The following is a 27,385-nucleotide window of genomic DNA, read 5'->3' on the forward strand; positions in this document are numbered from 1 at the left end:
GCCAAGTGCCATACATCCTGACAATGTATTAGGATCAAGACAGATCAGAATGATCAATATCACCAATATTAATTCAAAATGTTGAATTTTAATTCTGATGTCGAACAAGATAAATGACTTGTTATACTCAAACAGTTGTCAATAACACCATCATCTTGATCTAGACCTTCAACTTTTTTTCTGCTTTCCCCCTATTTACATCTGAGATGAAGGATATCTATAACAGAAGTAAGCAAACTGCAGCCCTCCAGTTGGACTGCAACTCCCATTAATCCTACCTGGCACAGTGAATGAGTCAGTGTAGGATACTTGTAGTAGCAGCCCAATATTACTGTACATTCCCAGTCTATACCAAATACTGTCCTCCAAAATGGCAGTTAAGGTTGGAAGCTAAGTGAACACAGAAGATTTCTTTAATCTTCCCAAATTCCATTTCCAAAAACTGGATAACATAAAAATAACATTTTTCCCGTTGTCATGGCTTCATGGAAATGAGTAAGTTAAAGAATCTCATGGAACAATTTAAAAGATGCCAAGTAATGCTGTAGCTCACAGGTTTTGTTTGCTTGTTTAATTTGTATTTTTCTTACTTTCTCCCAGAGAAGAACTAAGGATGCTGATTACAAATTAAGAATGAATTACAACTAATGTCTCATTATCCAGATGGGGGAAAACCAATAAAATAATTTAAATAGGACGTGTTAAACATTTTAATTATCTTTTTATCCAAGCATGGGTGTATAAGCAAAGACATACACACATACAATCAAGTTCCTCTTACAAAATATATCATTTTATACAGTAATTTTAGTTTTTTGTTCTTAAATGTGTTCTTTTCAAGCCAATTTGGCACAGGATTAAAGAGGAAATACTTACGTGATATAACACTGTCCATGTATTGTGGCAAATAAGGAGCCCACATGTCAATGGTTTCCTTCCTCCCTACTTGTTCTATTCTTCTCAGTTCTGCTAACAGCAAGGCCTGGGCGGCTTCTCTCACCTGGAAGTACAACCAATACATGCATTTGAGACAGAAATCCATTTCTAGCAATCCAGGAAGTTCATTTATGCATCTGAAAAATTTGCTGTAATCTGTTTAGGACAGGGACTGACAATTTTGCTGGTGCGTGTGGTTTTCTCCCTCTCACATGCTACATTCCAGATTTTCGTCATCAATCACACCTTTGAATTTCAGCGGAATACAAAGGAAACAATAAACAAGAATATACTTGTTTTAAAGGGCTTTTAACTGTTTGACTTGGTGCCATAAAAATGGGAACTGCATGTAGCCTATGGGCTATGTGCAGTGAACACTTGATTTAGTTAGTTTAGAACAGTCAATGATGCTTTTTCATTCAATTCAATGATCAAAACATATTTTAGGCTCAACTTATGCATCAGAACAGCATAGGAGTCAACATTCTATGGCTTATTTCCATCCCTCCTCCTACTACTATAGGTGCATAGACTTCACCGGTACTACATAACCACAGCAGCAGTTTTTCAATTAAGTTGAGGAATCAGCTCAAAACCCTACTGTAAATGTCACAGGACTACTCCTCATATATTTCTTTTAAACCTGCGCAATCAACATTTTATTTTTGCCACAACAGCATAGATGTTATATCAAGGCCAGATAGTCATTTATCAAAAATAGTAGGTGCCAACACCATTTGCGGACTGGCGGAGTCACATTCAAAATGCAGGAGCCTATCTCCAAAAACTGGCTGAAGAAACCTCTTGGCTTTATGCCCTTCTCTTTACGAGAATAACAGGATGTTCTAAAATTTGGATAGAGTCAATTTCATGCAGATGTCAATGATATATTTGTAATTTAGGCAAATAAAAGACAGATCATTTTTTTTTAAAAAAAAGTTGAGAAAAAAACTGGTGTTAATTAAAATACAGACACACACATTTCATATAAAATAACTATATACAGGAACCCAAGGGTTTCCTCCACAAAGATGTAAAGTGTTCTGCTTTCTATACCTACTCTTCCCTTCCCCTCTATCATTTTAAAAATAAGCACACTATTTAAAAGGATTAAAATAAATTTGCAGCAGTTATTGAACTGTTGATGCATGAAGAATAAAGTGTGTGTGGCTTAATCCAGCTATGCTAGTCCGAGGCAGATGGAAAGGAAGATTTTTACATTCAGGAACAGTTCTGTGTGTTCTGATGGAACAACAATGACATCCAGTGGCCAGTGAGCTTCATCATGTCTTTTGTATTAATGCTGTTCTCTGAAATCAAGTTTTCCATTTACTACAATATAGTGTTGTCATACTACGGTGTTAACTCCCCATTTTATAAAACTGACCTGCAAATTGAATTGCATATGCTCATATATAAATCCAGCCTCTAAACCAGAATTATAGTATACTTTTCTTGGAACAATATATCCGATGCTAAAATAATATTTCCCATGTTGGCTAGCACATTCATTTTCCTCCCCACTGCCTCCTTCAATAAAAAGCAGTACCTCCAAGCATCGATCTTGCCATCTACGAGCCAACATTTCAAGGAGAGGTGGTCTAAATTTATCCAGACCCAACAGGTCAGGGAGCATAACACAATGCATAGCAGCAAGCTGGCTCCATCCTGTCAAGACAGAGGCAAAACATATAAAAACCAATACCACAGAAGGAATTAAATACCATTATTTTACAACTATTTATTCACTACCTTTGTATTGCCACCTTGGATTCTAGCTTTTTTTCATTTCGGATGTGCATATGCTAATTTTTACAGTAAGCCTTTCAGTAAAAGCAAACTTCCAGCTAGCTAAGCCAATCAAACTAAAATAAGGTTATACTGGAACACTATAGCAAGAAAAGTTACTGTTCCAGTAATTTTGTATGGCAACACACTTTACTAAGATGAAAAAAAAAATGAAGCCCACTGAGAAGGGAGGTGTGTATCAAGAACCATGAGAAAAGTACTCCTCTCACTAGTACTCTGTGATGACAGAAAAATACATCAAACTACAATTCTATACATCAATACTGTAATATTTTGGATCCAAAGGTATCCTTTCAGATACAGAAACAATCTTCATCTCATAAAAAAGTCATGGCAGTTTAAGTGAATATTGAAAAAATGTGCCAGTGTGCTAAATATGTATTTTAATGTGTATTTTATAGAGGTATGTTTTAATATGTGTGTTTTAAAATGATTGTGTGTTTGTTTATATTTTAGTAATGCTGTAACCTGCCTCAAGCCATGAGGAGAAGTGGGCAAGAAATAAAACTATTATTATTATTAAATTTTTAAGATGTTTAAAGAAATTGTAAGTTTTTTCACTTACAAAAAGATTTTATGATAACCTGTGCATCCTATTTTTCAAAACGTGGCTAGATATGATAAGGTAAGATTCTTGTGAATAAATTCAGGTTGCTCACTGCTCCCTTCACATCAGTTGGTAAACTAGCTGAAGCTGAGTGTGTGTCCATTTTAAATGGAGCCACATTAAGGTTGAAAAAAACAGGTACAGTCCTTTATTGAACTTTTGAGGATTTGATGGCCTTATTGGCTGGAAGTATAGTTTACCAATTTCACCTAGTTTGCCATCTATTACCATACCTGAATAGGAATGGTCTATGCACAATACAACATGTTCTGATAACTTTCAAACTGGAGTATAGTAAAGTATTTAATGATCAGCTGTACAAAATGAAGGCAGTACAAAATGTGATGACCAAAACTATTACTGACTGAAATATATTACAGTGATTCGGAAGGAGCTGCACTAGCTGCTTACTTGCTTCTGAATACAATTCAAAACAAGAGTGCTTACCTTTACAACTCTATATGCCATGAACCCCAGATAACTGGAGGAGTGCTTCATCCTATACTTGCCCATTTGTCACTTAATATAGCCAGGGAAAGCATTTCTCAAAGTAGCTTCAGTATTTGATGAGTGACCAAAGAAGAATGCCTTGTCATTTGTGGCGGCCAAATTATAGAACATCCTCCTTTTGAATTTGGTTCAACACTGCAATGCTTTTGATACCAGACCCAAAACATTGTTGTCCAGGCATCTGAATTTACCAATTCTCCTATTTCTTTTGAAAATTATTATGATGAGAATGATTTTTGCTGTTTTTGTTGTTTTATTTATATACACTATCTTGGTATCTATAAAGATAAATACCATTTTTTTAAATAGTTTCTGAAAGAAAAAAAAGTAACTAGGGACAGCTTTTGTGATATTCAATTGTGGGGGCCCAGTTTATTGTTCCCAAATAAGCCAAGATTGAAAAACATCAATAACAACAGCAGCTGTTCTCCTTTCCTTCACAGCTCTTTGATCCAATACACCAGGGGTCCTCAAACTTTTTAAGTAGAGGGACGATCCAAGGTCCCTCAGAGTGTTGGGGGGGGGGGGGCTATAGTTTGAAAAAAATACAAACAAATTCCTATGCACACTGCACATGTCTGCACAAAACAATGAAAGAACAATACAATATTTAAAAATAAGAACAATTTTAACCAACATAAACCTACCAGGATTTCAATGGGAAGTGTGGGCCTGCTTCTTGCTGATGAGATAGTCAAGTTAATTAGGATTGCTGTTGTTGATGTATGCCTATAAGTCATTTCAGACTCTGGGCAAGCCTAAGTCTAAAACTGAGGGCGGGGGCCAGATAAATGACCTTAGAGGGCCACATCTGGCCCCCGGGCCTTAGTTTGGGGACCCCTGCAATACACAGTATCCAAATAGAGTTTAATCTGAACAGATAGTATATGAATGGGATAGTGTATACACATACCAGAGAGAAAAAGTTGATGTGTGTGTGTGTGTGCAAAAGAATGCACACTGATGATGCATACATTTTCTAGAACTGGACACAGACATGTTTTAACCCTCGTAGAAAACCCTCCCCTTCCATCCAATATCAATTTATTTTTATCTATTCATTTTCATGCTATCATCTTTATTATAATTACAAACACAAACGATGTAAAATGGCTGCAATCCTGCCCTGCAAACACATGGCCTGCCTCTCGCAACAGCATAGTTAGCAGGAAGTGACATATGCTTTGGAGGGAATAAGAAATCAACAACTGACTATATTCATCAACACTCTAAAGGTGAACAATTGACAAACAATTAAAAGCAACTTTATAAAACAGGCTTGCCAATGTGATATTTTCCAAATGAGTTTGACTACAATTGCCATTTCTCCAAATACTATAATCAACCTCATTTGGAGGCCACTTGATTGCTGAAGACTTCCATCTGATGCTACATGGATGGACTGCCATTCACAAAACCTGAATTTCCTTTGTTCTCTTTCCCACTGGTTTTCTCCCATTTGCTCCTGATAGGCTCTCAAGGTAGATTTCAGAGCACACAAGGAAGCAAAATCCATACTGCAAGTGGTATCAGTTCCCCTGACAAAGATAATTGTGAGAAATCCATGAAATATATGAAAAAATTTATAAGCATTCACAATTCATTGAAGGTGGTACATCTTTACTCAAAATCATCTTAGGTCCATTAGGAGCTAACTATTGGATTTTTTGTTTAGTTGACGACCGATCAAATTTTAATCCTTGTAATTGTTAAAAGTCACAATCTTGTCTTACTTCAGATACTAGCTGCAGTACTATTCTGTCAACACTTGCCAGAAAATACCCTCCTTACTCATACATAAACCTATTTTTATCACAAGGAAAGCTATTCTCAAGATAAAAAATAGTTTAAGTCCTTCAAGATTCTTCCTTGTTCGAATATCAGTTGTTCAGAGCTTCTTTACAGTTAGGATACTGTAAACATGTAGCTGTTCTCCTATTGCCCCACTGCACATCAGCACCAAAGTGAAAACGGTTTGATAAACTCTAAATATAAAATATAAAATGTTCATTAAATATAAATGTCTTTGCCAGTCAGAAAAGCTAGTACAGTCATCACTTAGAGAAGACAAGGTCTTCCAAAACGGCAGAGAAAATAAATTAAAACTAGTCATTAGTAGCAAATAATTATTGCTTAGTGAAGCTTGTCTCAAGATTGTATAGTGAATGAATGCATAGATTAAGAGAGGCATGTCATAACAATGAGAGAGCAAGTTAGTTAAAAGAAATAAAGAGGCCAAGTAGATAGAAACTGAGGTGAGAATACCTTCATTTACTAAGAAACAGGTATGTAAAGGAGTAGCAGAGTCAGAGCCAGAGTGATCAGCTTCATTGCTAGCAGAAACAGCAGGAGCAACTTGAGCAGGAAAGAAGAAATAAAAGAGGAAAATGAAGACAGACGTTTCCAGAACAAAAAGAAAGTTAGTATTATTAAAGAATGAAGAAAAAAACAGAATTCTCCACAATTAACTGAAACAATTACCATTCAAGAACCTTTCAAGAAGTGTGCCAATGACAAGAAAAACAAGTCAGTTATAGAACACAGAAAGATAATGTTATTATTTGGATCCTGTCTAGAAAAGTTACTTACAAAAATACTACACTATTACAAGTAATGGGAGGTAAAATCAAAATTAATTACTATGGAAAAAATAAATTGATCAATAACAAATAAATAGACTAGATAATAAAGCAAGAGTAAAGTCTGATTCTAAGAGTAACAAACAAAAAGGAAGGAAAGCAACAGTAGGCAGTATAAAATAATGTTTTTGAGAAAGAAGAAGAGTAATTACACATAGATAAACAAAGTCTATCCAAACGTCAATTGGTTGGAGTAGATAAACTCATGAACGTATCACTGCAGACCGCTAATCTAAGGCTTGCTTAGCTAATATTTTCAAAAATCATAGTCTTAAGGGTACCACTAGATTCTGTTTCCCCTTCCTTTTTAGCAGTACTACCACATATGATATAAAAGCATTGAATTAATCTTAATCAAAATTGCTACAGGTACAGATGTTTTGCACAAGCTAAACACATTTTAACCCATTGTTTTCATAAGCAGCCCTTAGTTAAGAAAAAAGATGAAAATATCCTTTTTAAGGAGTAGCATACACATAATCATAATGAGGGCTTTATCATGCCAAGTCTTCTACTTTTAATCATAAACTTTAGAAAACGTGACTTATCAATGCATAGATGCCTCTACAACTACTCTACTCTTTTAACAACCGTGAAGTTGCCCTTGATAATAGAATGCACATGGACTTGTAGTTTGGTTTGGAACAGGGTATTAATCAAAAAGTTTTAAATAGTCTATGTTTATAAGATTTTGTGAATCCATATTTTATACCTTTTATTCCAATGAAGATTTGGCATGATGAAGACTTCTTGCCACTATGCTTATCTGTCAGCTACTGATGAATATAGTGTATGTTTGAGCATGTATGATTGATACAATACATCTGTGTCTGCAAAGCTGATTCAGACTTTTGAAATATTTTTTTGTCTTCATTATTAATATTGGTTTGCACCAAGTCTTTATATCATGAAACATTTGCTTATCTCCCTTGGTAATAGAAGTCAGGCAAAACATGATGGCCTGAAGTAGTAGACTAGACAAAAATACTGGATGTTTGCCGACTCCAAATCCAACGGTAAAAGACCTGTGAATCTGTGACCAAATGCTTGAGTGCATTATTTCAATTCAATGAATTCATGCCCTTCAGCATTTCAGAGATGATAAACAGGACATGTTTGATCACAACGGCAAAAGGTATGGTATTACTGAGGAAGAACACACAAGCTAGAAGAGGCTGCAGCAGTTTGCTTTTGCCCGAGCCTACCACCAAAAAAAAAAACCCAAGGTTGTGCCCCTGCTCTCCTCTCCTCTCTGGTGAGTTTTAACCCTTCTGGGAGTAAGCTATTTTTGCATTTGGAACTCAGTTTGACACAAAAAATAGGATGACAAAAATTGGGACTATTCCTGCCCAATTGGGGAGGATATGTGGACTAATTGAACAGGGACTAGTCATTTGATTCAGTCCCTCAGTTACCAATACTAATACAAAGTAGAGGTCACTGGGCAATACACATGGCTGCTCTTAAAAATCACAATTAGAGCCTCAATTAGGTCAGCATTCCAGCTCAACACTATCTTTTGATCTGCACCTCTCTGAACAGAGGCTCTGTGATAGTTGAGGAACAGAGCTTTTCTTTGGCACCCGTTTTAGCAGAATACTCTTCCCAAAGCTTAATGGAGCTTACCCTTTCATATCTTTTCAGAACCAGGCAAATATATTTTTATGACCTGATTGTTATGGGCTACTTCTGGAGGTGGAGGCCGGGGGGATAAGAGAAAAAAGAGATCTAGGTATTATGCATGAACATTTTAGTACTTTTATTTTACGTGATGCATTTATGGCATACATTTTTATTTATTTTCTTTACTTTTATTTGTGTTCTGTGTGTGTATCTTTAAGTAGCTTCAAGAGTATTTCTGTTGTTCTGACCTTTCAGAATTATTCCAAGGCCAGGCTTTGGAACACCTTGAAAACAAATCCCTTTAGGACCATGTTAAGGTTGATTTAGTACAGATTTTCAACTACTTTTAGTGAGGAAGCCACTTAAAATTTAATTGCTCAAAATAGTTTTCGGCAAATTAAATTTCTGCAGTTTTATGACAGTCATTTTGTGAATTGTGGTGGGGGTTCTTCTTCTTCTTCTTTAATGCGAAAGCAGTCCAAAGGCAGCCATAAACTTTATAGTTTCTCTAATGCTCCATGAATCAAATTATCATATGAAAGGACAGGCAGACCTTATGGCACACACCATCCTACAACCAGAGGTCAATGTTAAGATTTAGAGGTCACTAGCTGACACTTCCTTCTTGCCGGGAATTACCATATGTCATGCAGAAGCATCTTCAAATTAATCCCTCTCCTTTATTCCATTGCAGAATGACAATAGGCGCAGGCTCCAGAACAGATTAAGCATTGTTTCCTGAATGGTATGTTTGGTTTTCATGCAGTGAACTTCTTTTGTCACTCTAAGACATCTGCATCAAAATTACTCCTTCTATGATTTCCACATAAATGCATCGTGGTGGCACGTGCAAACTAGTAAACTAGCTGGCAGGGACTTCATGTGAATACAAAAAAATACTCAAAAATTGACACATCAGAATGGGTAAAGGACTTGCAGCGGTGAATGTATAAGCTTTCTAAAAACACATGCAGAGTGTGTGATTGTAAGTTTACTGTTCGATATTTAAGCTTCACTCTTTTGTGATAAGGGTGGGGGAAGAGAACAGTCTCTCTAGCTGTCATTATTTATATCAATCAGTGTAACTGAAAGTAACAACAGCTGGCTTGGTAGGCCAGTCGTATTGGGTTCTGTGGCAATCTGAAAATGAACGCTGCATGAATCGATTATATTCAGCCTCTCTGCAATGTGTGCTAACTGCATTACAAGCAACAAATTTCGAAGTCACAAAACCACATAACCTATCACAAGAGTCATTTCAAGCTATAGAAGGCAGATAAGAAAGCCCTTAAATTGAACATGTGGTCTATAATGTGATACTTAGGAATAACACTCAGAGAAAATTGAACAGTCACAATTTTGTATATAAATCCTGTTGGCTATCAGTTCAGTTATAATAAACACTTGGTTTCTTTATTTAGACTCAAAGCAAGTCATTATCTGTAGTTTTGGTAATATGAGTTCAGATATGAGGCTACCCTCCTTAATGAGAATGGCATTTTTGTATAGTTTCTGTGAATCTTGGTCTTTAGACACCTCTATGAGAAAGATGTATTTTAAAAACAGTGGTCTGAGTTTTATTCAATATACAAATGACTATTTCAGTATCAGTATATCAAAAGCAAGACAGTAAAATGACTGAATGCTGTAATTCGCTAGGCAATTCAGCTGTTAAAGTGGCTTTAAATAATGGGGAAATATTTTAATTTCTCATACAAAACACTTTTGGAAATTCAGGTGTTACCTGAGAAATCAGGAGATTTTTAAGTCTACATGTGTCCAATTGCCAGTTTCCTTCTCTTCTAAATGATTCCATGACCAAGGAATTCACTTTTTGGATTTGCATAAATCAAAGTCCAGCATGTGGAAATGCTGATAATTTATTGCACGTTAAACGAAGTCATCACAAGAAGAGTTTATAGGAAATCCCTCTGCCTTTGAACAGTGACATTGGCCATACCTAAGCAGCATGATATACTTTTTCCTTTCTATCTACATGGAAAAAGTAATTATGTTTTTGTAAAATATTATCAATTTGCTTGGTAAAACCACAGCTCAACAAACCCCAATAAGCATAGAAGCAGCGGTAGATAGCAAATCTTAACAAAAAGCATATCTGTGTCTTTCTGCGTACCCCATGGATTACAAAAGAACTGTATGGGCTTAATATGTTCTACATTGCCTGCAGCCCTTTAGGACATGGGTGAGCAGAATTTACAAAAGTATTAAATGCTTCTCATTTGAGGGCTAGTGGGAGACAGCATTAAATAGGATTGATGTTCAGTCATCGTAATCAGGTGATACAGCTGTTCTGTACAAGAAGCAACAGAATTGCTGCTGCATTGGGGTCTGCTTTGTGTGCAACATTTCCCTTCACCTTTCTAATGTGCACGCTAGAAACAGCTGTATATACACAAACACATTTCAGGTCACAATTACAATACAGAATCTTTAACAGACTCAGTTTCTGTGAAGACTTTGCTTTGTATACAGGTAAGGGGAAGCATTAACAGAGAAGTAGCTGCATGGAAATGGCTGAAAATTCAAAAAAGCAGTCCAAGTATAAATGCTCTTCTAGATTCAGAGCTGCTTCATGGGAGAAAGCCTTCAGAGGTTTCATAAGATTTTATTATTTATTTATTTAATTTATTTAAAACATTTATATTCTGCCCTTCTCACCCTGAAGGGGACTCAGGGCAGAGCACAACCTATATACGACAAACATTCAATGCCAGAACATAAAATAAACTATAAATATACATAAACACTAAAATCAGTTTTCTTCCCATTAAAACAATTATTTAAAACCATCACAAATCAGTCGTACCGGGATCCGGTCAGCAGGGTAAAATTTCCTATTGCTACCATTATTGCACCATCCCAAAGGCTTGGTCCCACAGCCAAGTTTTTACCATCTTTCTAAAGGACAGGCGGGAGGGGCTGATCTAATCTCACCAGGGAGGGAGTTCCATAGCCGAGGGGCAATCACTGGGAAGGCCCTGTCTCTCGTTCCCACCAATCGTGCCTGTAACAGTGGCGGGACCGAGAGAAGGGCCTTCTGGGAAGATCTTAATCTCTGCAGTGGTTCATAGAGGAAGATGCGTTCAGACAGGTAAACTGGGCCAGTGCCATTTAGGGCTTTATAGGCCAAGGCCAGCACTTTGAATTGTGGTCAGTAGCAAACTGGTATCCAGTGGAGCTGACACAACATGGGAGTTGTGTGCTCCCTGTATGCCACCCCAGTTATTAACATGGCTAGTAATAATAATAATAATAATAATAATAATAATAATAATAATAATAATAACTTTATTTTTATACCCCGCCCCATCTCCCCGAAGGGACTCGGGATGGCTTACATGGGTCCTTGCCCGATAAAACAATCAAATATCAAAACACAGCAATAAAACAGTTATCCAATAAAAACATCAATTACAGTAAAAACAATCGTTAAAATCAACATAAAACATACAATATTAACACTGGAGACTAATTCATAGAACCCAGGCAACGTGCAACATGTGCCGAAATGGGCCGAAATGGGGAAGGTAATTTCACAGTTAAAATGGACAAAGTGCAATATAGCATTGGCAACACCTCAAGAATGGGGCTATTATAAAATGGGCAGATCGATCAGTCCAACCCCAGATTAAGTATCAAAGGCCTTTTGAAAGAGCCAGGTTTTTAAACTCCTACGGAAGGAGAGGAGGGTGGGGGCCTGCCTGATCTCTCTAGGAAGCGAGTTCCAAAGCCGGGGGGCCACGACGGAGAAGGCCCTCTCTCTCGTCCCCACCAACCGCGACTGCCGGGGGGCCACGACGGAGAAGGCCCTCTCTCTCGTCCCCACCAACCGCGACTGCGAGGGTGGTGGGAGCGAGAGGAGGGCCTCCCCCGACGAGCGAAGAGAACGTGCGGGTTCGTAGGGGGAGATGCGGTCTCTAAGGTAGATGGGTCCCAAACCGTTTAGGGCTTTGTAGGTGATAACCTGCACCTTGAATTGGGCCCGGAAACGGGCCCTGTAATTCGCTCCAGTTAGAAGCCTGGCTGCCGATCGCTGTACTAGTTGTGATTTCCGGGCCGTCGTCAAAGGCAGCCCCACGTAGAGCGCATTGCAATAGTCCAGTCTAGAGGTAACTAAGGCATGGACCACCATGGTCAGATCAGACTTCTCGAGGTATGGTCGCAGCTGGCGCACAAGTTTTAGTTGTGCAAAGGCCCTCCCGGCCACGGCCGACACCTGATCCTCAAGCTACCTTTAGTTAACATGTGAAATGACTTACTATGCCAGAATCATCTCAAGTTATGCATTATTATTTGTTAGAGTAAGTTGCTGTGCTACAAAAGGCCACTTGTAGGTAACTGATACAGAAGATAAAGATTTAGTTGGGAGAGTATATTATGCTAGATGATGAAGAACATCAGTATTAAGTATGCACCAGAACAAAAAACAAAACAATTGTCAGCAAGACCCTGGCCACATCTACACTGCCATATAAAACCCAGATTATCTTCTTTGAACCGGATTATCTGGCAGTGTAGACTCATATAATCTAGTTCAAAGCCGATAATGTGGATTATCTACTTTGATAACTTGGATTATATGGTAGTGTAGAAGGAGCCCCTGTTTTAGACCCAGATATCAATAAGCAAAGATATTACCTTTCCAGGAAAATTGAATTAATAGCACAAAAGACTCTTGACAAGTTGTAGGACTCAAACACTATGGGACTTGCAAACCCTTATGCACTCTCTGAAATAACTGATAAATTGTTGCAAAATATATAATCAAATCTCCAATGAATACTAGAGACAACAGGCCCATCAAAGATGAATGAAGAACCTAAAAGAACCTATCAGGCATTGTTATCTCTCAATAACTAATGAAAATCACATGTATTGTAATGGCACCTATCATTATCATCAATTTAAGTTCAGGTCTTTTGCAAGCCCTGTTCACAAGGCCCACAGCAGTTGCATTCTCCATCAACCCGTTGATTTCATAATAAAACTGCTGAAAACTGCGCTGCCATGCATAAGCCTTTTGATGTAACAAATCTTTGTCTGTATCAGCTTTTGGCAGACAATTACAACTGTTTTGATTTCCAGATCTGCTGTTAAGTGCTATAGGATAGCTCAAAGCAAGTGCAAGGCATAGTGAGATAAATGCAGATCACCAACGCCACAGCATGTAATATCTACTTAACTTCATTATTAGAGATATTTCCAACTTACATTTTGTGCTATGACTTTAAAGCTTCAATTGAAAATTTGAACCACAATGTTTCTTTTTCTAAGCAAAAAAGGAAAGACATAACTTCTTCAGAGAGTTCAGATTTTCACAGCTAATCTCACACCATTACCTTGTTTAATCAGCCCTTGAGCTGCTGGACTAGCAACTGGAGCAGGAGTCTTCACTTTAGCAAGTTCAGGAGTCCCTGGTCTAGGTGGTCTACAAATAAAATAATTAGGGATTGAGCAAGTAATAAATGTTGATACCATACACTTAAAACATGGACAGTGTATCACTTGAGATGAGAACGTGACACAATCCACACACAACACAGATACATTAGCACTTTTTACTCTCACACACTAACCAGGACTTTTTCTACTCCATAATCTTCTTTTCGATTCTTTTGTCATCCTTTCCATTATTTCATTCTCTTTAATTTTCTACATATTATCTGTTTCCCACCTAACATGAGCTACTGCACATACTCATGTATATAAGTCTAGAAACTTTAGTCAAAAAATCAACCCTAAAAATCTGGGTCAACTTATGCATGCCAATGCAAGTACTGTACCTTAAGTCATATCATAAAGAGTAGAATGACAAAAGATGAGAGCTTTGTTTGTTTTTAGAGAATCTAAAAGAAACAATGCCCCTTATTTTCTGTCACAGTGCTGTCTTTGGCATTTTAGAATGCCTGGGTGGAAAAATGGTGGAGACAGGTTGGGCTGGCTGGCTGGCCTCCTGGGGCCTCATTGGTGCTTTCCAATCTCAACAGAATGGCCCTCAATTTATCCCTGCATTATATCAGAATCCATAATTTTAGACCAAAAAAATTACCCTCAAGTTACACATGGGATTGACTTATATGATGTAGTTTGGTATCCTTTCTGAGTCTTGTTCCCCCCCAAAATGGGCTCTTACCTTAGATCTCCAGAGGCTCCTATTTTTGTCTTTAAAATCAAAGACACACACACATTTATCAAGTGTCACACTAAATCTCAGATTTGAATAAGGAAAATATATAGAATTTTACTTTATTAACTACATTTTCACCAATATTAACCTATGTCATTAAAATCAATCATTTTACTGAAACACCATTCTGAGTTACTGTCTAATTCCATATACCTAAAATGGAACACAGAATGTTAGTGGACAACAAGAGATTTAAAGATGAGCTTAAAGCTAACCTTAAAAACTGTGCTATAGAACTGGAAAGCCTTATCCCTAGAGTGTTCTAATTGGAGGTCAGCTGTTACCAACAGTGCTGTAGAATTTGAAGATGCACTAATGGAGAAACGTGTCAAGAGGAAGGTGCATCATGTCAATCCCTGTCGGAACAACCTTCCACCTGGAAATAGATGTCCTCACTGGAAAAGAACATGCGGATCCAGAATAGGTCTCCAGAGTCATCTATGGACCCACCACCAAGACTCTACATTTGAAGGGCAATCATACTCAGCTGCGAATGATAGCCTATGATATGATGATGACATAGAATGATATCACTTTAACTCAGGTTGGACTAGTACTAAAGGTTAGAAGGACACACTAAAAAAAGCAAGCAAGTCCTGTATTCACATTAGAATGTGATTCATCACAGCCATGGTATTCCAATTTTTTTAAAAAAATGGAGAAATACATATTGTGGATGTGGAGACTGAAGAAAAAGCAACATACAATGAAGCAAGGGAAATACATTTCTTTTTTAAGTACCTGACTGGTCCTTTCTTCATATGATCACCAATAAACGTTGCATTTGTCATACTCATCAACGTGTTTGCCAGGGAGATAATGGAGAGGAGGTGTTGAGTAGTTACTGCACGTGAAATGCCATATGTACCCCTGATATGTCCCTCTGTGAGAGCAACAGACTTTCCTATGTCCACATCACTAGAAGTCATTTTGCCTGCAAGCTGATTATATCCGGGAAGCAGCAAAGACATGTGACCTCCTCTTGAAAGTAAGCCAAAAGAGACACAACAATGGGGTCTCAACATTCCCAGGCGATCACTGCAAAGCTCATCTAGAACACCATTCAAGCCCCAAGCATGGAGACATGACATAAATAATTTGGCTGTGTCCATGGTTAGGTTATACTCTAAGAGGGTTAGTGGCTTAGATTTGCTTGACCGATACTCTGGATCGCTGTCTTCTCTTCTCTTTGATTCATCATCATCATCATCCTCATCCAGAAGATGTTCTTTTATGTTTTCCTTGATTGTTTCTTTGACCTGCTGGAACAAGACTGCTGCTCGTTTGCCAGCCAAAAAGGAACTTCCTTTGTCAGAGCTGCCAGATGCTTTCTGTAAATTCTCTGGGGAAATAAGGGCTGTATTAGGCCTGGAGGCTTCTTCAGTTAGTAGTTGAATAATCAGAGCTTCAACATCAAAGAACAGTACATGGACATCTGGGTCTGTTACATTAGTCTTCAGAGCCTGGACCATCAGAGAGTTGTGAGAATATTTAGGCAAATTTCCCTGCAACAAACAGGAAAAAAAAATAATTTCTCTGTTTTATATTTTGCTATTCTGGATTTAAGAACAGAAGTCTTGGATAAGAAATGTAAAACAATTTTGGTATTTGGAAAACATGAACTGTGGGTGATGTAATAATTATAAACAAGATCTGAATGATCTTGTTTATAATTATTAAATGCTCAACAGAGAAAAAGGTAAACCTACAGAGATGGTGTGTACTATGAGTTTTTCAGTGAGTATTTTTGAACAGTACGTAGAAGGATTTAATGGTCTCCTGCAAAGTATTTTTGAATGTTAGGGACATGCATCCACTACATGCCTACTATGCTGTGTTTTTGTATGCAAGCACAATTCTATCAGCTGTACTCAGGCATATAAAAATCAATTAAATTTAATCCATTGAATAAACAATCCATTAATAAATTAACCCATCCAAGTAAAATGTATATGGATATATAAAAGACAAAGGCAAAAGAACAACAGATCCTTGTCTTTCTCAAGTGCAATAGTTCACTTTCCATGTGTTGATAAATATAGGTGCTTACAGGACATCCCTCTTAACACAAATGAGAATATTACACTTCATAAAGTTAAAATGTACAACTTGAAAAGTTTGAAAGGGATTTTAAAAAAGACAACCTCATCCATAACAATTTAGAAAGTAAGTTCAGTGAGATATATACCTTTTGGGTACAGGATTATAGTCTAGACAAGATTTCTGCTTCACCACTTTGCAGAACAGCATCTTGGAACACATACCAAATGTGTTGCTACATTAGTAATGTTTTTATTTATTTTAAAATGTATGTTGCAATTGAAATATGTCTGTATAAAATGATAACTGTATTTAAATGAACTTGAAACAGATCTGCAATAGTAATGATTTAACGAGAATATACCTACATCTAAATTGTATTCTCCAAGAGACTTATAGAGCTAGATGGATTGTGTTATATTCCAGGATGGGGAAGCATATGTGGGGTATAACATGTCAGTCACAAAGAAAATCAGCGAAATCCAAAATCCACAAGTGATACCTTTAGTGACCAACCAAAAGATGTTACAGTCACAGTCTCTCTACCACAAAGGGGCCCCAGCCTACACCGAAATCTATCAATATAATTTAACTGCTAAAATAGTAACATCTGAGACAGAAAGTAGTACTGTGACTTCAGCATCTTCACATTTCCCCTCCTGTTGTACCATTTTTAACATCTTTGCCTGATGAAGAAGCCTGTGAAGCTTTGAAAATATGTGTGATCCATTTTCTGCATTTGAGTTTTAAATCCTTAGGAAATGACACATCAACCTCTGTACCACAACTGCACACTATTAAGTCTTCAGGCCATTCCTGCAAAATAGCAGTGAAAATGACAGGCTGTTCCCTTCCTACCAAGAGTATGTAGGTGTGAAGTTCTCAAGGAGCCTGTGATGAAGGCACTTTTTTGGTGGCAAGGAAAGCTCATCAGTTTCTCCAGCTCTCTTGGCTGCCTTTGCACTTATTTATCTCAATACAGGCTGGATTCCAACTCTATATACAGGAAAGACTAGAAAGATTTCAAGAGCTGCAGGAAAACTGTCAATTTTGAAAGTTTAATCAGTGTAGAGTTGAAACCAACAAAGGGTTCTCAGCCTTCTTGTCAATTTCACTTTTCCCCTTTAGAAATGAGGGGAACTTCTGGGAACTTGTACAAGAACAAATGATGGAGAAAATCTGTAAGCTGCACTCTTGTCCCTTTAAGATTTTGTACACAAATTTAGGGACATATACATCATGTTCCTCAACCAACTACAGTAGAATCTCGGATAACCGAGCCCCAGTTAACCGAGCCTCTGTATTATCCGAGGCGCCGCCAGGGCACCACTCCCTCTCCCTCTCCTCCTCTCGAGCGAAGGGAGCTTGAGAGAAGGAGAGGGAGGGACCTGGCAGAGGGAGATCTGGAGTGAGCGGGGCGTTTCTCGGAGAGTCAGACCCTTGCTCCAGCAAGGGCCTGTCCCTCCGAGAGACAAGGAGCATGCTGCGGATTTTCCTCGGCCAGGCCCTTGCTGGAGGAAACTTTTTTCTCCCGCGAGGGTCTGGCCGAGGGAGATCCGGGGAGACGTCCCTTGGCGACCACTTGCCTCTTGGAAGCGCCTGTAAGTGTTGCTAGGCAGCAGCACTCATGGGAGCTTCCCTGGGCTGAGTGGTTGCCGAGGGATGGAGCCCCGTCCCTCGTTGACCACTTGCCATTTGGTAAGCGCTCGTGAGTGTTGCTAGGCAGCAGCACTCATGGGCGCTTCCCTGGACTGAGTGGTCACTGAGGGACAGAGCTCCGGCCCTGGGTGACCACTCGGTGCTTGAGAAGTGCCCGTGAGTGTTGCTAGGCAGCAGCACTCACGGGAGCTTCCCTAAACCGGATTGCCGGGAAGGATAATAGGGCCTCCCAGCAATCCGAGGAGTTTGGTTATCTGAGATTGGGCCCGCCCCAATATCTCAGATAACCGAGACTCTACTGTATTCTTTTTTTCCCCCAACAGAACAGTGTACACATAAATACATGCATTCGGTCACCATTATTTTTCTTAATATATTATATCAGTTAGAGTCAATATAAGGATCCACAATCCCATCCAACCTCAGAAGAACTTTAAACGACTTTAAACGACTACATTCTCTTTTATCCATATTTTAATTATAAATTCAGTGACCTTCCCCCACCCCAACATTTTTGTTAACGGCTTTAGTTCTTTCAAAATTCAACAAGACAAAAGTAATGATTAATCAATGTGATCAATAGGACAGATTGACAAGTAGATTAATTAATATGCTTCATAAGGATGTGATGTTCTACAGGCCCTGATCTACCCAGTTCTTACAAGGTTCAAGGGTGTAGAAAAGTTAAAAAACCCACTGAAGACACAAACTATAACTTAATTACAAAGAGATGGAAAAAGGATGAAGAAACAAAAAGAAAAGCAAAAAGTTCTCATGTCTCTTCAGCAGAAAAGATATGCAAATGATACTATACTACTAGCAGAAAATATCAAATGAGTATTTTAGAAAGCCAAGAAAGACCGTGCAAAGGAAGGTTTATAATTCACAATTAAGAAAATAAACACACAATTTAATGAAGCCATTGGAATATTGAAAGATTGTTTATATTTTGTAGTCTCAGTCGTCAATTAGGATGACAACTGTAGTCAAGAAATCTGAAAAAGACTAGAACTTGGAAGGGCAGCTATGAAGAGACTACACAATATTTTGAAGTTTAAAGCATGTCGTTACACTTTTGATTTCTATATATAGTTGTGAAAGTTGGACAGTGAAGAAAACAAGTACAAAGAAAATCAACTCATTTGAGATGTAGTGCCAGAGTGGATACTGTAGACCGACAAAAACATAAATAAATGAGCCCAAGAGCAAATCAACCCTGCATTTTCAAGGTGGTATACAAGCATATCTTTCTGTTTTCTTTAGTTTCACAGCAATCCAACAATGTAGCTCAGACTGAAAGACAAAAACTGATCCAAGATCACCTAGCAAATTTCACAGCTTTGTGAGCTCTAGGCCCTGTCTTTCATGTTCCAATCCTAACCACAGTCACTGAATTCAAAAAAGCAAGTCCACTAAAAGCAACCCTTAATTGTCCCAAAAGAACCTATTTATATGCTCTTATCAGAAGGAGAAAGTTAGCAGAAACGGTCTACTTAGACAAAGCATCAACACTGGAGGAACCCACTTGTTAACGTCATCCTATGATCACATGTATTCCTACAACTAATAGCTGTCCTTTTATAGCATTTGTCCTTTGTTTTGGATCAGGACCTACAGGTTTTCATGAGATACTGAATAAAAATGCATACAATCCAGCCAAAGTCAATTTTATTTACATTTTATTTATAAAAACAAGTTTATATTTTATTTCATTTACATAGTATTCTTGACTATTGTGATGACTTTTGAGCAACTTGGATAACTACATATTTCATACTGCCAGAGTAGTATTTTTAATGTACAGTAGAGTCTCACTTATCCAACATAAACGGGTCGGCAGAACGTTGGATAAGCGAATATGTTGGATAATAATGAGGGTTTAAGGAAAAGCCTATTAAATGTCAAATTACATTATGGTTTTACAAATTAAGCATCAAAACATCATGTTTGAAATACAAAACCCCTGGAAGCTGGGAACACGCTGATATACTGTAGATTAATCATCTCTAGAATCCCATATTGAGCAGAGCAATGGCAACACTGGGAAACAAAAAATTGCTAAATATTTGATATTGGTCAACTGTCTCCAGAATCTCACCTGGAGCTGGGTGGCTCTGTGTTGGGAGGAGGGCTTGGCTTGTGCCTTCCAGCCTGGCGGAACGGGGCTGGGCTGGAGAGCCTCTGAAGGGAGGGGGGGGGTCTCTTGTGTTTCTAGGGTGCTATGCCTCTAATGATCCTTGCTTGGGTTAAAAGAGGAGGAGGAGGAAGCCAGAAGTGCAAGTTGCTGCAAGGCTGACAGGGGTAAAAGAGGGAGAAGAGGGAGGAGGAGGAGGAGGAGGAGGAAGAGAGAGTGCGTGGGGGAGAAAAAGGAAGGAGAGAGAGGGGGGGATCTGGAGCAAAATGTGTGTGTGTGTGTGTGTGTGCAGGAGGAAAGGGGGGTCCTCCGCCCGCCCACTCACCCACCCAGGTAAGGAGATGACAGAAGGCAGCCAGCCTCCGCCCCACTCGCCAGCCCTGACTTGGCCTTGCCTGCGGCCCTATCCCAAGCCCGGGCCCGCTGCTTTGGCTTCTCTCCCTCCCCATTCTTTCTTTCCAATCACGAGCCATTGATTTGAAAACAAGGCCGGTTTGGCTCTGCCTGCACCAAGAGAAAGAGGGAGGGAGAGCCATGCGTTTCCTTTTTCCCCCCTCCTCCCTCCCTCCCTCGCATATAAATGGCCCCCCATGGGATGATTCACCCCCCTTCCTTCCCGAGATGCGCTTTCCTCCTTCCAGTTTTTTCGAAAGGGAAAGAGCCACAGCTCTCACCTTGGATTGAGTGAAAGATGCAATGTTTCCAATTGGCCACTAGATGGCATCGGATAATACGGAGTGTCGGATAAGCGGAAGTCGGATAAGTGAGACTCTACTGTACTTTTAAAAACTGAGAAAAAAAATGAAATTATATACACTGGAACAAAATTATTGAGAACCTAATGAATGTGAAAATTTTGTGAGAGATTTAAAAAATATACTGCTACTTTAATTAAAGTCAGGGGAAAATGAACTATAAAAGAAATTTAAACACAGATAACATAAAAGGCTTGAGTGATACAAGCAGTCTGCCCTCTCTCTTAAGAATTTTCAGCTATACTATAGTACAGGCTGAACATCCCTTATCCAAAATGCTTGGGAGCAGCAGAGCTCCGTGATTTGGATTCCTCTCCCCCCCCCCCCCCCCCCGCCCCGATTTTCAAATACCTTCATTTACACAGTGAAGTATCTTGGAGACAGGACCCAACTCTAAACATGAAGTTCATTTATGTTGTATATACACCTCATCCTCATCATCTGAAGATAATTCTATACACTATATATTTTTATAATATGAAACCATGTGTGTACATTGAGCCATCAGAAAGCAAATCCATCACTATCCCAACAACCCATTCAGATAATTTTGGATTTTAGAGTGTTTCATATTTCAAAATTCTGAATAAGGAATGCTCATGTTGTACATCATTCTGCCTGAACTGTGTGGATACTGTATTGCTACAAAGAGAGTACTGAATATTTAAGTACACTAGAAAATTACTGTAACTTTAATGTTTTATTTAAGAGAGGAAAATTGTATGCATATTTCATTATCAGAATACTAAAGCAACTAGACATCTTAGGGAAGAATGATGGGTAGACTGAAATTCTAACAAATATATAATACTGTAAACATGATAGGTCAGCACAGTCTGGTAGAAATCCCACTCCCCAGTCTTGCATATGCCATTCTCATTTATAAACAGGACCAAAAGCTATATAACTGACTCTGAGGTTGCAAATAAAAACTATACTGTTCTATGAACACTGGCCAAAGAATCTATGAAAAATATTAACAAATGTGGATCTCTGATGCCCTCTGCTGTCCTACCATCAAATCTACTAAGACAACAAGGCAGTCCTAAAGATGTTCCTGAACCTACATTTCAATGTAGGACGCAAGGAATATAGCAGATTTTTTTTTTCGTGTCAGGAGCAACCGAAGTTGCTTCTGGAGTGAGAGAATTGGCCATCTGCAAGGACGTTGCCCAGGGGACGCCCGGATGTTTTGATGTTTTACCATCCTTGTGGGAGGCTTCTCTCATGTCCCCGCATGGAGCTGGAGCTGATAGAGGGAGCTCATCCGCACTCTCCCCGGGTGGGATTTGAACCTGGCAGCTTTCAGGTCAGCAGCCCAACCTTCAAGTCACGAGGCTTTTATCCCCTTGGCCACTGGAGGCTCCTTAATATAGCAGATAAAACTTTAGAAGGCAAATGTCTTATGACTGTACATGTTTAAATACAATGAAGAAATAGAACACAAGATGGTACTAATTCTTTGAAGCCAACATAACCCTATGGAAGAAAATAAATGTCCAAAAGCTAGAATACAGTATCTGTTTTTGATGCCAGGTATTTGCTAGTAAGGGAAAACAGATTTCGCCTTGTGTCTTTTATATGCTCCCTTTCCTGTCTTCCACATAAATGAAAGGAAACCTTTAAGGTTTGATCTGTAAAGAATTGAAGGGGACAGAGAGAAGCTCTCCACTGAGGGACAAAACTATATCCAATGCCAGGAGGTGGGGCATGACCATGCATCTGTGTACTATATATTTGCAACCACTGCCATTCCTCCATGGGTATTTCTTTTACACAAAAATGCCACAACAGCACATTATTTCAAGAAGTAATATAAATTAGAAGGAATTACACAGGTTATTTAAAGAGGGAAAACTTACTTTGTCAGATGAATCTGAAGCTAGGAGGTTTGTGGCAAGAGTCTGAAGTTTTTGGTGGGCCACATTTTTTAATGCAGCGAGGCTACGACGGGTCATGGCCTGTTTTAAATTGACAGCAGGATGACTCAAGGAATCAACTGCAGCCGGCACAGCTTCATCACAAGCATTCAGGATCTCAACAGCTGTTATTCCCATTACGCAGCGGTCAAGCGCACCTTGAAAAGATAAAGAGGAACTGTGAGGAAAACTGACTATAGCAAACTACAATTTTGCAAAATGTGCAGTTTGATCCTGTTGCACCATCACTTCCTGAAGAAGTACAATTAATTCCTCTATATACAGCAACTTTTCATGGCTCTTCCAAAATAGCCCATTATATGAACTACAAAATGATTTATTGAAACCACGTGAATTTCACAGGGTATCTTAGGCAAGGAATACTCAGAGATTCTTTCCAGTTCCTTCTTCTGAACAGCAGCTGCTGTTTGTTGGCTGTCTACCATCCAAGAAATAACCAGGAATTACTCTGATTCCAAGATGAGATGGGATCAGGTGCCTGTATGATATTTAAGGCTTAAGCAACTATATTATGCAAACAAAATCTAGCCCACTGAAGCAAAAAAGCCCACCCATAACGTCTTCAATAGAATAATGCTAAGGTGACAGACTTTTGGTAAAAGTCAAAATGAAGGAGCAGTATTCAGTTGCCCTTTGCTTTATCAGAGATTATATTAAACTATTAAGTCACTTCTTAACCAGTTCAGCTTACCAGTATCCATTTGCCAAACATATACAGAACCATCTGAACAGCCAACAACTAGGTAGTCATCTGATGGTCTCCACTTTATGACCTGAATAGGAAATAGGTGGCGGGAAGCTAGCATTATGCACTTCTTCTCTCGCAAACTCAAAAGACCTACTGAGTGATCACTGGCGACAGAGCAAACACAGTGCTGAACTCTTGCCTGAAAAAGAGAAAAAGAATATGTTCATTTTGTTACAAATCTTCAGATTTTATTTATTTATAGTATTTATATTCCGCCCTTCTCACCCAAAGGGGACTCAGGGCGGATCACAATGTACACATACATGGCAAACATTCAATGCCATTAGCCATACAAAGACAGAGAGGAAGACACAGAGGCTATTTAACTTTCTCCAGCTTCCAGGCTTCATGAGGGTATGTTCGATTCCTGCCACAGGGGGAGCTGCTGCTTCATTATCCACTGTGACACCGAGTCCTTGCTGGATTGCTTCCTCATTCCTTTCTGCATGCTGCTGGACTATTTTTATGGTGTTGTAAATTAGTTAAATTAGCCGCCCCGCATAAGCGGTACGTAAATTTTCCTACTTGATAGATGCAACTATCTTTTGGGTTGCTTAGGTCAAAACGAGCTGGGCTATTTTAATGGTCGGGTGCTCAATCTGATGTGGGCTGGCTTCGAACTCATGACCTCTCCCATCAGTAGTGATTTACTGCAGCTGGCTACTAACCAGCTGTGCCACTGCCCAGCCCTTTGCCAGATCTTTGCCATCAACTTGCAGCTTATCTAAAACAAAAGGCTAAAACATTTGAGCAAGTGGATGATAACTGCTTGAATTCTACTTACTATAATCAAAACAAATAAAACCCAAACATTGTTGTGGTGGACATGTGAAAAAGTAAATATGTATTGGAAAATGATACAAAAGTTGACACAAGAAGTATTTCAAAACTGCTTTTTTAATTGGGTTTATCCAGAGAAAGGTTTCAGGGAGTTAATTTTAAAATAACGCGTTACACATGATATTGGTAGAAACATAACTATACACCCAAACTTGAAAGTATTGCACTTTACCAATGAAAAGAATTGATTATAAGTCTCAGAAATGGTTGAAATGGGTAGGTCAGCCACACATATCAGAAAATAATATTTGTATGCTTTCATAGAATCATAGAATCATAGAATAGTAGAGTTGGAAGAGACCTCATGGGCCATCTAGTCCAACCCCCTGCCAAGAAGCAGGAAATCGCATTCAAAGCACCCCCGACAGATGGCCATCCAGCCTCTGTTTAAAAGCCTCCAAAGAAGGAGCCTCCACCACAGTCTGGGGGAGAGAGTTCCAATGCCGAACAGCCCTCACAGTGAGGAAGTTCTTCCTGATGTTCAGGTGGAATCTCCTTTCCTGTAGTTTGAAGCCATTATTCCGTGTCCTAGTCTGCAGGGCAGCAGAAAACAAGCTTGCTCCCTCCTCCCTATGACTTCCCTTCACGTATTTGTACATGGCTATCATGTCTCCTCTCAGCCTTCTCTTCTGCAGGCTAAACATGCCCAGTTCTTTAAGCCTCTCCTCACAGGGCTTGTTCTCCAGACCTTTGATCATTTTAGTTGCCCTCCTCTGGACGCTCTCCAGCTTGTCAACATCTCGCTTCAACTGTGGTGCCCAAAATTGGACACAGTATTCCAGATGTGGTCTGACCAAGGCAGAGAAGAGGGGGAGCATGACTTCCCTGGATCTAGATGCTATTCCCCTATTGATGCAGGCCAAAATCCTGTTGGCTTTCTTAGCAGCCGCATCACATTGCTGGCTTATGTTTAACTTGTTGTCCACAAGGACTCCAAGATCTTTTTCACATGTACTGCTGTCTAGCCAGGTGTCCCCCATTCTGTATCTTTGATTTCCATTTTTTCTGCCGAAGTGAAGTATCTTGCATTTGTCCCTGTTGAACTTCATTTTGTTGGTTTCGGCCCATCTCTCTAGTCTGTCAAGATCATTTTGAATTCTGCTCCTTTCTTCTGGAGTGTTGGCTGTCCCTCCCAGTTTGGTGTCATCTGCAAACTTGATGATCGTGCCTTCTAACCCTTTGTCTAAGTCATTAATAAAGATGTTGAACAGAACCGGGCCCAGGACAGAGCCCTGCGGCACTCCACTCGTGACTTCTTTCCAAGTTCTTAAGTAACTTGGAACTGAAGATAACCATTATGAAGGAAAAAGGAAAAGCTATGACTGAGTTCTGTCATTTTAAAGGTCCTTCTTTTGTAAGTTTCTTTAGTCAGGACACAATATTGTTAAATTCAGAAAAGAAACTGAGTATCTATGACAGGTTGCTATCTTGGATTTATTCAACAAAATAATCCTAAAGTGAATTTCCTTTTGTTTTATTTCTTTATTTTTCTTTTCATTTCGTTTATACTGTGTCCTGTTTGTAGTTATATGTATGTGTGTTTTATTGTTTTTTGTTCAACTGTACTATGTTATAAATTAACAAATAGATTATATAAACCCAAATATTTGTTTAAAAAGTAGATTGCAGCCAGCTTTAATTTTCCTGTGCACTAACTTATGCTGTTAAAGTACAACAGCAATTCACATTATTTCAGCTCAGAAAGAATCTTATATTTATCTATGGCCTACCTCCAAGGAACATAGAAAACTTATCTAAACCCAGTCAGACTATTGGTCTATCTTGCCTAGGATTTCCAGCTCTCATTTGAAATGCTAGGGACTTTCTATATTCAAAGTGTATGCTTTACCCTGTGCTTCCATTATGCACATGGAAATTTCATATTTCCTTCATTCATTTCAAAAATATATAACTTTATAAAGAAATGTACACATACAGAGGCAAAAGGGGTCTCAGTGGTGTTAAAGAATGCAACCTTATGCCAAATCCTATAGCCTCCTATCTAGCCATTACACATCAAGTGGATAGGCAGTACAATGTGTTGTTGTTAGCTGCTTTCAACTTGACTTCAATTTAAGATAACTCTATAAATGAGAGGTCTCCAAATCACTCTATCATGAACAGCCCTATTCAGATCATACAAATTGAGGAGCATGGCTTTCTTGATTGAATCTATGTGGAATGTGGTCTTAGTGTTTTCCTACTGCCCTCTACCTTTTTAAGCATTGTAATCTTTTCTCATGATATGGTCAAAGCTGGACAGTCTCCAATTACTCATCTTGGCTTCTATGGAGTATTCGGGTTTATTTCCCATCTCAAGGTTTTATTTCATTGTTTACTGCAAACATGCTGCTGCAATTCAATTCTCACAGTCTTTCGCCAGCCTTCCTACACCATCCTTCCAATACCAATGCTCCTAACCAAAATTCCACCTAGATTGAGGATAGGAAAGAAAAGGGGGAGCTGGAAGGACATCAAGAGACTTTGAAAAAAGGAGCTCCTTTGTTAGAGGCTTTGTTAATTGAAGCATACTGGTACGTTAAATCCTTGAGAAAACTTGCAGCATCACACAAATACATTCTAATTAATGAGAGAGGCACTGATCAACTTACACTGCAGTTTTCTGGAGGAACCAAAAGTTGTGTAATTTCTCCACCATGCACACAGAAAATGTGCTTCATTTCCCCAGAAAAGATGTCCCAGATGATGACTGAAAAATCTACACCACCGGAGACCAAGTATCTTTGATCATAACGAGAGGAGACCTGGTGAGGATATAGCAAACAGGTGACTTTGTTCCGATGGCCCCGCAAAGTCCTATGAGGTGGCCAACCTAAAAAATTTGGATAGAGGAGAATATAAAGACAGCACACACAATGGGAGTGAAAACTCTTTAGATCACTATTAGAGAAATAATATGAAATTGTGGATGATTAC

General features: G+C 38.8%; 1 protein-coding gene across 3 annotated transcripts in view; it reads right to left on the bottom strand.

Annotated features, from left to right (window-relative positions):
* Positions 1 to 27,385, bottom strand: part of wdr7 (WD repeat domain 7) — a 241,658-nt gene that overhangs the window by 165,823 nt on the left and 48,450 nt on the right. For 2 of the 3 annotated variants that reach the window (XM_062972543.1, XM_062972542.1), the window contains exons 12-19: positions 27,061 to 27,281; positions 23,552 to 23,747; positions 22,783 to 22,997; positions 15,074 to 15,837; positions 13,485 to 13,573; positions 6,128 to 6,217; positions 2,486 to 2,604; positions 877 to 1,000 (exon numbers count right to left, since the gene is read on the bottom strand). In XM_062972543.1, coding sequence (XP_062828613.1) covers positions 877 to 1,000; positions 2,486 to 2,604; positions 6,128 to 6,217; positions 13,485 to 13,573; positions 15,074 to 15,837; positions 22,783 to 22,997; positions 23,552 to 23,747; positions 27,061 to 27,281 — 1,818 coding nt within the window. The remainder of the gene's footprint in view (positions 1 to 876; positions 1,001 to 2,485; positions 2,605 to 6,127; positions 6,218 to 13,484; positions 13,574 to 15,073; positions 15,838 to 22,782; positions 22,998 to 23,551; positions 23,748 to 27,060; positions 27,282 to 27,385) is intronic. The other variant, XM_016995242.2, reaches the window with a different exon arrangement.

This window comes from Anolis carolinensis, chromosome 2 (genome assembly GCF_035594765.1).
Source record: "Anolis carolinensis isolate JA03-04 chromosome 2, rAnoCar3.1.pri, whole genome shotgun sequence".
In the NCBI taxonomy this organism is placed as follows: Eukaryota; Metazoa; Chordata; class Lepidosauria; order Squamata; family Dactyloidae; genus Anolis; species Anolis carolinensis.